Source organism: Heterodontus francisci, chromosome 46 (assembly GCF_036365525.1).
Source record: "Heterodontus francisci isolate sHetFra1 chromosome 46, sHetFra1.hap1, whole genome shotgun sequence".
Taxonomy (NCBI): domain Eukaryota; kingdom Metazoa; phylum Chordata; class Chondrichthyes; order Heterodontiformes; family Heterodontidae; genus Heterodontus; species Heterodontus francisci.
In genome coordinates this window covers 15,355,202-15,367,362 of record NC_090416.1, presented here as the reverse complement: position 1 = coordinate 15,367,362, position 12,161 = coordinate 15,355,202, and the positions used below count along the sequence as shown (strand labels likewise).

General features: G+C 59.9%; 1 protein-coding gene across 1 annotated transcript in view; it reads right to left on the bottom strand.

Annotated features, from left to right (window-relative positions):
- The window catches only part of tlr18 (toll-like receptor 18), a 21,572-nt gene extending 9,643 nt beyond the window's left edge, over positions 1-11,929 (bottom strand). The window contains 4 exon segments of the mRNA XM_068022720.1: positions 4,966-5,138; positions 6,453-7,228; positions 7,230-8,926; positions 11,727-11,929. Of these exon segments, the coding sequence (XP_067878821.1) occupies positions 4,966-5,138; positions 6,453-7,228; positions 7,230-8,891 (2,611 nt within the window). The 5' untranslated portion in view covers positions 8,892-8,926; positions 11,727-11,929.
- Between the last annotated feature and the right edge of the window lie 232 nt (positions 11,930-12,161).

The following is a 12,161-nucleotide window of genomic DNA, read 5'->3' as shown; positions in this document are numbered from 1 at the left end:
AGGTGCCCTGACACCCACCTCTCCAGAAAAATTGCAGCCTTCCTTGATGGTTTCCCTCCACTCTGTATTCACCTTTCTCCAGTCTCTCTCTCCAGTTGCTGCAGCACAGGTGCAGCTGCTCCCCCTGATTGCTGGCAGGAAGTGCTGCAAATTGACCAGCCAATCCCCGTACTGTACCTGTCCTGGGAGTGTTTGATGGGGACAGTGTAGGGGGAGATTTAGTGACATGTTGATAATTCTGATGCTGAATCCACTGGACACTGTTGAAAACACATACACGAGATATTTACATTCCATGTTTTCTCCCAGATTGCGTTACAGAACAAGTGCTCCCGGCTGAACTTTGTTGTCTATGAGGAGAATAAGCCGAGCATTGACTTCTACATTGCAAAAGGGGCTGTCGACCTGACAAAATCTGAAAGGTGGCATCTGTTCAGGTTCGAGAAGGAGCAGATGGAGGGGCTAGCAGGAGGAAAGGGGCAGAATATCCCCACCTGTCCCTCTGAATAAGCAGGGCACACAGGCACAATTAATTCCCCATATCCCCTCTTTCCTGATTTTCCAAGATGCTCCTTGCGAATGGGAAGTCCTTATGTAAACATGTCACGCTGCAGTCATAGCCTCCCGCCAGCAAGTGGCGTTACAGCAAAATCACCATGTCACGCAGTCACGGAGTATCTTTCACTGGAGTGCTCTCGGTGTCTCCTCCACCCTTAATGTCTTCAATAATCTGTGCATCACCATATGTCATCCTGCGGAATAATATCAGCTATTGTTTTGAACATAACTGGGGATTTTTATTGATATCTAACTCCTTTATTCACACACACTATTATTAGAAGAACAGGGGAGAGGTATCTCTGGTGTCAATATTTATTCCACATCCAAAGGCATTAAAATAATAGACAATTGGGGTCGTTATCACTTTGCTGTTTGTGGCATCTTCCTCTGTACAAATTGCTGTGTTTGCTACCTTACAACAGTGACTACACTGCCTGAGGCTGTGACAGGTGCTACAGGAATAAACATTTCATTCCTCACTTATTCACGTACCCGTTGCCTGTGTTAGCAGTGTGAGATGGGTGGTTGCAATGAGTTTATCTGCTTGCTCCTGTGCCTCAGTCAGTCAGTTAGTTAGTCAGTCAGTACAGGTGCCAGGCATGGACCCCGGGGAGTGCAAATCATTTCAGCCAATCACAGGGTGATGGTCCTTCCTGTAGAAATGTATTCCTTATTCACAGTTTTGGAAATACCGGAGCAGTCAACATCAGTAAACAAACAAACGCAGGGTTTGGCAAAGGCATTCCACTCTCTGTGAACCTATCCAAGACTCCCGACACTCCTCCCCCAACCTACGATCCCTCTCTCCCCAACCTATGATCCCTCTCCCCCCCCCCCCCCCCAACCTACGATCCCTCTCCCCCCCCCCCAACCTACGATCCCTCTCCCCCCCCCACACCTACGATCCCTCTCCCCCCCCCAACCTACGATCCCTCTCCCCCCCCAACCTATGATCCCTCTCCCCCCCCCCAACCTGCGATCCCTCTTCCCCCCCACACCAACCTGCGATCCCTCTCCCCCCCCCCCCCAACCTAAGATCCCTCTCCCCCCCCCCAACCTAAGATCCCTCTCCCCCCCCCCAACCTACGATCCCTCGCCCCCCCCAACCTACGATCCCTCGCCCCCCCAACCTACGATCCCTCGCCCCCCTCCAACCTACGATCCCTCGCCCCCCCAACCTACGATCCCTCGCCCCCCCAACCTACGATCCCTCGCCCCCCCAACCTACGATCCCTCGCCCCCCCAACCTACGATCCCTCGCCCCCCCAACCTACGATCCCTCGCCCCCCCAACCTACGATCCCTCGCCCCCCCAACCTACGATCCCTCCCCCCACAACCTACGATCCCTCCCCCCCACAACCTACGATCCCTCCCCCCCACAACCTACGATCCCTCCCCCCACAACCTACGATCCCTCCCCCCACAACCTACGATCCCTCCCCCCACAACCTACGATCCCTCCCCCCACAACCTACGATCTCTCCCCCCCCCAACCTACGATCCCTCTCCCCCCACCCCCAACCTCCGATCCCTCTCTCCCCCCCCAACCTACGATCCCTCTCCCCCCCCAACCTACGATCCCTCTCCACCCCCCCCCAACCTACGATCCCTCTCTCCCCCTACCTACGATCCCTCTCCCCCACCCCCCCAACTTACGATCCCTCGCCCCCTTACCTTCGATCCCTCTCCCCTCCCCCAACCTAAGATCCCGCTCCCCCCCAACCTACGATCCCTCTCTCCCCCCCCCAACCTACGATCCCTCTCCCCCCCCCAACCTACGATCCCTCTCCCCCCCCCCCAACCTACGATCCCTCTCCCCCCTCCCAACCTACGATCCCTCTCCCCCCCCCATCCTACGATCCCTCTCCCCCCCCCCATCCTACGATCCCTCTCCCCCCCCATCCTACGATCCCTCTCCCCCCCCCATCCTACGATCCCTCTCCCCCCCCCCATCCTACGATCCCTCTCCCCCCCCCCATCCTACGATCCCTCTCCCCCCCCCATCCTACGATCCCTCTCGCCCCCCCATCCTACGATCCCTCTCGCCCCCCCATCCTACGATCCCTCTCGCCCCCCCATCCTACGATCCCTCGCCCCCCCATCCTACGATCCCTCGCCCCCCCATCCTACGATCCCTCGCCCCCCCATCCTACGATCCCTCGCCCCCCCATCCTACGATCCCTCGCCCCCCCATCCTACGATCCCTCGCCCCCCCATCCTACGATCCCTCGCCCCCCCATCCTACGATCCCTCGCCCCCCAACCTGCGATCCCTCTCTCCCCCCCCCCCCAACCTGCGATCCCTCTCCCCCCCCCCCACAACCTGCGATCCCTCTCCCCCCCCCACAACCTGCGATCCCTCTCCCCCCCCCCCCCCCAACCTGCGATCCCTCTCCCCCCCCCCAACCTACGATCCCTCTCCCCCTCCCAACCTACGATCCCTCTCCCCCTCCCAACCTACGATCCCTCTCCCCCTCCCAACCTACGATCCCTCTCCCCCCCCCAACCTACGATCCCTCTTCCCCCCCCCCCACAACCTCCGATCCCTCTCCCCCCCCCCCAACCTCCGATCCCTCTCCCCCCCCCCCCAACCTCCGATCCCTCTCCCCCCCCCCCCAACCTCCGATCCCTCTCCCCCCCCCCCCAACCTCCGATCCCTCTCCCCCCCCCCCCCCAACCTCCGATCCCTCTCCCCCCCCCCCAACCTCCGATCCCTCTCCCCCCCCCCCCCCCAACCTCCGATCCCTCTCCCCCCCAACCTCCGATCCCTCTCCCCCCCCAACCTCCGATCCCTCTCCCCCCCAACCTCCGATCCCTCTCCCCCCCAACCTCCGATCCCTCTCCCCCCCCAACCTCCGATCCCTCTCCCCCCCCAACCTCCGATCCCTCTCCCCCCCAACCTCCGATCCCTCTCCCCCCAACCTCCGATCCCTCTCCCCCCCCAACCTCCGATCCCTCTCCCCCCCCAACCTCCGATCCCTCTCCCCCCCAACCTCCGATCCCTCTCCCCCCAACCTCCGATCCCTCTCCCCCCAACCTCCGATCCCTCTCCCCCCCCAACCTCCGATCCCTCTCCCCCCCCAACCTCCGATCCCTCTCCCCCCCCAACCTCCGATCCCTCTCCCCCCCCAACCTCCGATCCCTCTCCCCCCCCAACCTCCGATCCCTCTCCCCCCCCAACCTCCGATCCCTCTCCCCCCCCAACCTCCGATCCCTCTCCCCCCCCAACCTCCGATCCCTCTCCCCCCCCAACCTCCGATCCCTCTCCCCCCCCCAACCTCCGATCCCTCTCCCCCCCCAACCTCCGATCCCTCTCCCCCCCCCAACCTCCGATCCCTCTCCCCCCCCCAACCTCCGATCCCTCTCCCCCCCCAACCTCCGATCCCTCTCCCCCCCAACCTCCGATCCCTCTCCCCCCCCCAACCTCCGATCCCTCTCCCCCCCCCAACCTCCGATCCCTCTCCCCCCCCAACCTCCGATCCCTCTCCCCCCCCAACCTCCGATCCCTCTCCCCCCCCAACCTCCGATCCCTCTCCCCCCCAACCTCCGATCCCTCTCCCCCCCAACCTCCGATCCCTCTCCCCCCCAACCTCCGATCCCTCTCCCCCCCAACCTCCGATCCCTCTCCCCCCCAACCTCCGATCCCTCTTCCCCCCAACCTCCGATCCCTCTCCCCCCCAACCTCCGATCCCTCTCCCCCCCCAACCTCCGATCCCTCTCCCCCCCAACCTCCGATCCCTCTCCCCCCCCAACCTCCGATCCCTCTCCCCCCCCAACCTCCGATCCCTCTCCCCCCCCCAACCTCCGATCCCTCTCCCCCCCCCAACCTCCGATCCCTCTCCCCCCCCCCAACCTCCGATCCCTCTCCCCCCCCCAACCTCCGATCCCTCTCCCCCCCCCAACCTCCGATCCCTCTCCCCCCCCAACCTAAGATCCCTCTCCCCCCCCAACCTACGATCCCTCTCCCCCCCCACAACCTACGATCCCTCTCCCCCCCAACCTCCACAACCTAAGATCCCTCTCCCCCCCCCCCCCAACCTACGATCCCTCTCCCCCCCCCACCTACGATCCCTCTCCCCCACCCAACCTACGATCCCTCCCCCCCCCCAACCTACGATCCCTCTCCCCCCCCCAACCTACGATCCCTCTCCCCCCCCCCAACCTACGATCCCTCTCCCCCCCCCAACCTACGATCCCTCTTCCCCCCCCCCCCCCCAACCTACGATCTCTCTCCCCCACCCCCCCAACCTTCGATCCCTCTCTTTCCCCCAACCTACGATCCCTCTCCCCCAGTCTCCTGACCACCTCCAGGGTTTTGATTCTGTTCCCGGACCCTTTGCTCCAAATGGTAGGAATGTGGCTTTTATTCCATCTGAAAGTAATGGAAGACATTTCTGCTCCAACCTCTGCTTGCACACGGCTGGATTCGACTGCCAGATGGCTCAACCTGAGGGGAGTCCCAGAATATTTTAGATTGCTCATTGAGGTAGTCGGTAGTCGACCTTCTAGGTTGTAGAGTTTGTAACTTTTCCACCAGGCTTGTCAGCATCCCGTGAAATCCCAGTGCAATCAGCAGACTACATTACACCAAGGGTTGGGTTGGAGTATAATTGGGAAGAGGCAGGTTGGGGACTGGCTATGGGTTAGCACTGGCTACACTGTCCCTCAGCATCTCTGGTTAAGAGAGGACAGAAACCAGCCAGTCCCCCATGGCGGATGTTGGCTAATGGCGCGACTGGGCTTGGTTGTGATGCCCTTGCAGCTGAATATCTGCTCCCATCACCAGGACCGCCTACTTCCACCCTCCATAACATGTCCGGACTCTGCCTCTGCTCATCTGCTGCTGACATCCCTCATCCGTGCCTTTGTTACCTCCCGGGCGCGAACTCGCCCCGATGCTCCTCCCCTCCCCCGCCCTCCGGCCTTTCCACCTTCAGCTTGTACAGGTCCCTCCTCGGCCTCGCTCCCTCCTGACCTCTCTCACCTCCTCCGGCCCTTACAACCTTCCGAGCTCTTCGCACTCCCCCAATTCTGCCCTCTTCAGCATCCCCCCCCCCCCCCCGATTCCCATCGCTCCACCATTGGCGGCCGTGCCTTTAGCTGCCTGGGGGCCCTAAGCTCTGGAATTCCCTCCCTAAACCTCTCCGCCTCTCTCTCCTCCTTTAAGACGCTCCTTAAAACCGACCTCTGAGACCGAGCTGGTCGCCCGTCCCTGATATCTCCTGATGTGGCTCGGGGGTCAAATTTGGTTTGAAGCGCCTTGGGATGTTTGTAATGTTAAGGACGCTATGTAAATGCAAATTGTAGTTGCTGATTTGCCGAGGGTGCCAATTTTACCAGAGGCAGGGCCTGAAGAGGTGGCCTGGAAATGGGAGCGGGGGGGGGGGGGGGGGAGGGAGGGAGGATAATTTGCATATCGGGACACAAGGAGTGTTGAACTTAACATGGGAGTTGACCATTCCAGTAGGAATGGAGGAGGCTTTATGTGAGCAAAGGGGCCCAAATTGGAGGTGGTTATCCAAGTCTCAACCCAAGAGGCCTCAATGAAAGGGCAATGGTCGCCTCTTGATTAAAGGAAGGATGCCCGTGTTTGAACGCGCTGAGGAGACGAGCTTGGGTCAGTAGAGGTTCCCCCGCCCTGGCCTTGCCCATGTTTGTTGAGAGGTAGGAGGTCAGTTTGGACCAATGTTGGCCTCAGTTCTTCAAGTCAATCCAATTCCTCCCGACAAGGCAAAGGGTTGACCTTGGAGGTTGGCGTCCAGTCCACCTTTGACCCTCCCCCTGACCCCCACTTGCAGCTTATTGGCTGTCCAATACTTGATGAATAGTGCACGGGTTTGACAACTTGGAGCGGGGCTGGGTGCCAGTTGGCGACTGCGGCGTCCTTTCACCTGGCGTTGTCTTCGGGCAGGCCGTCACCCCCTGCCGCGGGTCCCTGGGAGGAGGCCTTGCCCAGCACGTTCCTGAGCTGGACCCAGAAGAAGGGCTGCCTGCTGGCTTCGGCCGGCCACTCCAGGTAGGTCTTGGTGTCCAGCATCTTGCGGAGCTTGCAGAACTTGCTGGGGAGGGAGTCGGGGTCGATGGACTCCATCAGCACCAGTACCACGTCGTGGAAGGAGCGGACAATGGCACGCTGGTGGGCGAAGTACAGCTCGTAGTTGCACCACTCACTGTCGACGAAGCTCCGGGAGAGGACGAAAATGACTTTGCGGCTGCCCTCGATGTTCTCGATGATGTTGTCGATGATCCACTTGCCCGGCGTGAAGTCCCGCTCGTGAATGCAGACCCGGTAAGGCGGCTCGGAGCTCTCCAGCCGCTGCACGAGATGCTCCCTCACCCAGCCCGCGTCGCAGTGGCTGTAGGAGATGAAGGCGTGGTAGGTGTAGGAGGCCGCCTGCTCGGGGGCCCGGGCCCGGTACCTGGCCCGGATAATCTTCCAGGTGGCGCCCAGGTACCAGGGGAGGTCGTAGCGCCAGCACAGCAGCATGACGGCGATGACCACCAGGGCGGTGGTGGCGACTGAGATGGCCACCACCAGGCCGACGTTGCACTCCAGCCGCCCGGGGGTGAAGTCCGCCAGCCGGGTGTCGAGGAGGCGCTCCGGGTGGTAGCAGATGTAGTCGGAGGGCCAACCGAGCAGCCTGGGGGCGCCCGCCTCCCGGGCCCCCCCGCACGAAGCGGTACAGCTCGCAGGTGCAGTGGTACGGGTTGTTGTTGGCCTGCAGGGTGGCGAGCTGGGGCATGCGGCTGAAGGAGCCCTGGTTGATCACGCCGAAGGAGTTGCCGTCCAGCGCCAGGCTGCGCAGGCCGGGGGCGCGCCAGTCCGGGGGGATGAACTTGATGCGGTTGCCGCTCAGCAGCAGGCGGCTGAGGTTGGAGGCCCGGGCGAAGTAAGCCACGTCCAGCCGCTCCAGCTGCGAGTGGGAGAGGTCCAGGTGGCGGAGGGTGACGGGCAGGCAGGGGAAGATGGCGGGGGTCAGGGGGTTGTGGTGCAGGACGAGATTGGACAGGGATGGGCACCAGGGGCAGGGCCCCTCGCAGCCCCAGATCCTGTTGGCGCTCAGGTCGATGGTGCCCAGGTGGGTCCACTCGACAGTGAGCAGAGCCATGTCGCAGAGGCTGGTGATGTGGTTGGTGTTAAGTAGGAACTCCTCCAAGTGCATCATTGTCCCCTTATACTGGCACCTCCTGTTGTAGATGTAGCCTTCCTGCAGCTCGTTGCGGGAGATGTCAATGACCCGAGTGATCTTCATCTCAACCCATGCATCGCAGGGGATGTAGTTAAAGTTGACGCCATTAATCACCAACATGTGGACTTTGTTGAACCACGTGAATTCCTGGTTGAACCTCAGAACTTCGGGGTTGCTTATCTCCTTGAGGGCAAAGTAGTCCAGTGCCAGGTTGGTGATGCTGTGCACGGACTGGGTCTTGTTGATGGAACGGGCAAAGTCAATGGCCTCCAGTGTCAGGTTGCGCACGGCCGAGCCTTCCAGGTTCCGCAGGATGGAGCCCAGGAGGTGTTCGTTGAACTTCCCGCGGAAGAAGGTGAGGTTTTGGATCGTGGACTCCCTCAGGCCCTCGAAGAGGTCCTCCGTGCCTGCGTAGTAGGTGAACTCGAAGAGCTTGCGGAGACGCAGCGAGCGGACCGGGGTCTTGACGAGGTCGGCCAGCATGGCGGGCAGGAGGGACGGCCGATGGTCCACCCCGATGTCCGTCCACACCTCCTGGCACCTCAGCTGCGCCAGGGCGCCGGGCTCGTACCGCGCCAGGCTGGAGCCGGTCTTCAGGGCGAACCTCCTGAGCGGGGTGCCCCGCAGCGGGCGCAGGTCGTCACTGCGCAGGGCCCGGATGAGGTCGCCCCCCATCGAGAAGTCGCGGAGGCTGCGGAGCGTGGCGAAGGTGTCGCTTAGCGTGGCGGACAGGTAGAGGTTGTTGGAGATTTCCAGGCGTCGGAGGCCCAGCGCTGGCCGCAGCAACGAGTCGGGGATGGCTCGGAGGGAGTTGTTGAAGAGGTCCAGTTCTTCCAGTTGAGGGTTGGAGGCAAAGGACCCTTCCTCGAGCCAGGAGATGTTGTTGTATCGCAGGTTCAGCACCCGCAATCTCGCCAGCTTGGCCAAGTCCCAAGTCCGGATGGCGGTGATCTTGTTGTAGGACAGGTCCAGGTCCTCCGTGCCAGCGGGCAGGTCAGACGGCACTTGGAGCAGGTGGAGGCCCTTGCAATCCACCCGCGGCCCGGACACCCGGCACCCGCTCTGAGCCGTCGCCAGGGTGATCTCCAGCCACACGACTGCCAGCCTCAGCCAGGCCCTCCCTGCGGGCGGTGGCATCATTGGGTAGGGTCCCCCTTCCGAGTGTGGCCCACTGCCTGGAAGGAAATGCGGGAAAAGTACGGACAGTTAGTGGGTGGGACCTTAAGGTGCACAAGAATTTGCGTCTTTAACGTAATAAAGCATCTCACAGTGATATTATCAAACAAAAATCAGCACTTAGCCACATAAGAAGATATTAGGACATGCCGTTGGTCTTAAAGGAGGAGAGACGGAGAGGTTTAGGGAGGGAATTCCAGAGCTTAGGACCCCCAGGCAGCTGAAGGCACGGCCGCCAATGGTGGAGCGATGGGAATCGGGGGATGGGCAAGAGGCTGGAATTGGAGGAGCGCAGAGATTTAGGAGGGTTGTCGGGGCTGGAGCAGGTTACAGAGATAGGGAGGGGTGCATGGAGGGATTTGGAAACGAGGACGCGAATTTTAAAATTGAGGTGCTGCCGGACCGGGGAACATTCCGGGCCTCGAACCTGTTCTGCCAGACAATTTGATCTAAACTCCGTCCACCCGCCTTGTTGTAATCCAACCCCCAGGCGGCTCGAAGGCCCCGAGTCTTGCTGGGTTTCGGTCTCCCAGGCTCCAGTCCTCCCTCCCACACTCTGCACATTCTTTCCAACGGAACCCAGCCTCTTGCGAGTCGCCCATGCTATTCAGCCATGTGGGGCATCATAGGTCCGCCCTCCCTTCCTCTTCTCCACCCCCCCCCCCTCCGTCGCCTTCCCAATCCCTCCCACCTCTCTCTCTCTCCTCCCTCTACTCTTCAGTCTCTCTCTCTCTCTCTCACTGAGTTGCACACACCCTTTAACAGAGCTGGATACTCTCCGGGCTGCTTCAGATCCACCTCGTTGACCGGGCCTCTGGTCTGATAAAGCTCCTGTTAACGTGCCTTGGGAGGTTGGAGTTGCTACGTGATTGCAGGATATTGTTGCTGCATCACAGCAGTGAGTCCAATGAGACACGAGGGGGGCGGGGGGGCTGCGGATGAACACTAGGCCTTGTGAAGGCCTGGGGCCCTCCCTTGCCCACTCCGCTAGGCCCCGCTTACAGTCCTGACTGGGCAGGATGCGGAATGACAGGAACGAACTCGGCTGGCAATAGTTAAGGAGGATCTCTCCCAATCCACACCTTCACGTGGAGGCAGGGGATAAGCTTTGGCCACAAGCGAGCAGACCTGGCGACAGTTCAGAGGTCGGGGTGGGGTGGGGGTGGGAAGTGCACACCTGCAGTTTGCTGGCTTTAAGCGTGCAGCCATGTTTTAAGAAGAGACACATGTATTTATCTGATGTGGTGTGTCTCTCTCAGAGGCATTCACGTGCAACTCATGACTTCAAAGTGTGCACTCACTGTTATCACGCTGTCTAGAGTGGTGGCCATTTTGAGTGGTGGCCATTTTGTGCGCAGACAGCAAATGGGACAAACTCCCGGCCAGTTTGCTTTGGGGCGCCAATCGAGGGATAAATATTGGCCCCAAGACACCGGGGAGAACTCCCCACCGCCCCCCCCCCCCCCCCCGCCGCCCTGCTCTTCTTCCAACAGTGACTGTGGGATCTTTTACATCCACCTGAGAGGGGGCAGACGAGGCCTCAGACCTCGGGGGGGGGGGGGGGCGGAGGGGAGAGGAAGGGGAAAGGGGCCTGGAGGGACCTTCAACCATTGTACCAGCACAGGGTTAGAGTTAAGATATCAGGTGCTGCAGATCCCAGCAGAAGCCGAGACCCTTTCTCAATCCCTGCTGCCCAGGAAATGATGGGCAATCTGATATCCCACAACCCCTACGAGAGGCAGGGGAGAGGGTCGGAAATCAGCCAGCGTTTGCCATTCATCATCAAGCCAACTGATTTAGTGATGCACCGTGCAGTCGAATATCCCATTGACACTGAACCGTGCAGGCTCACGCGTCAACAGTTTGATAGCTGCAGACATCCTGAGGGAGACGATGACAGTGCCCAGGGTCGTGCACCTCTCACACGTGGAAGGCGGTTAATGGGGCAAGTTATCGGAGCAGGAATAGAGGCATTTTGTCTTCCTCTTCGCTCCGCCACCCTCACCATCCTCGAGAGCCAGTGCCTCGGCACCCAAACCCCAGCCAGTGCCCTCAGGAGGGCAGAGGAGCTGTCAGTGCCAGCCATATCTCAGTGCGTAACATTCTCACCTCTGAGTTAGGAGATTGTGGGTTTGAGTCCCACAAAATCCAGACCGACACACCCAGTGCAATACTGAGGGAGTGCTGCACTGTTGGAGGGTCGGTACTGAGGGAGTGCTGCACTGTCGGAGGGTCAGTACTGAGGGAGCGCTGCACTGTCGGAGGGTCAGTACTGAGGGAGCGCCGCACTGTTGGAGGGTCAGTACTGAGGGAGCGCCGCACTGTCGGAGGGTCGGTACTGAGGGAGTGCTGCACTGTCGGAGGGTCAGTACCGAGGGAGCGCTGCACTGTCGGAGGGTCAGTACCGAGGGAGCGCCGCACTGTTGGAGGGTCAGTACTGAGGGAGCGCCGCACTGTCGGAGGGTGAGTACCGAGGGAGCGCCGCACTGTCGGAGGGTCAAAACCGAGGGAGCGCCGCACTGTCAGAGGGTCAGTACTGAGGGAGTGCCGCACATTTGGAGGGTCAGTACTATAGGAATGCAGAGCTTGCGCCGTTTGTAAGGAGTGAGTTAAGACAGAGCCAAGTTTACAACACAGATTCCCCAATTCAACTGCAACTGGAAACACAGTGCCATAAATAAACTGCCAGGCAATTCTGTGTGCGAAAAGCATGATCTGTACCGAATCAGGCAAAAGTGGTCATAACACTGATCAAATTACCCCAGCTCCCCAACAAATGAATTATTTTTCATTCCAAACCTGTTCAAGATTGTGTAGGATAGCAGTTCTGTCCTCAGTTCATCTCCCTTCTCACTATTCTAATCATCTTCGGCATGTGTCCTTTCCCAAGATTTGCAATTCATCTGAAGTTGACGCGAAATGTTTGCTGCAACTCTAGTTCAGCTGCCAAAATCTTGTTTTCTCTCTCTCTCTCTCTCTCTCTCCTCTCTCCTCAACGAGCGAAGGAATGTGTCAGGCGAGTCAAGTTTGCATCATACACTCCGCAGGGAGAGAGAGAGAGAGAGAGAGTGAGAAAGGGAGAAAGAAGGGCAACAAATTTAAAGGCACAGGGTAGCTTCCACATCTGCACAGAAACGTGAATATAATTTCAAACTGGAGACAGAGGGAATGTGACCGCCATATGGAAAGGAAATTGGGAACATCCTGGTTTGGACGCTCTGCCGACTTTTAAAG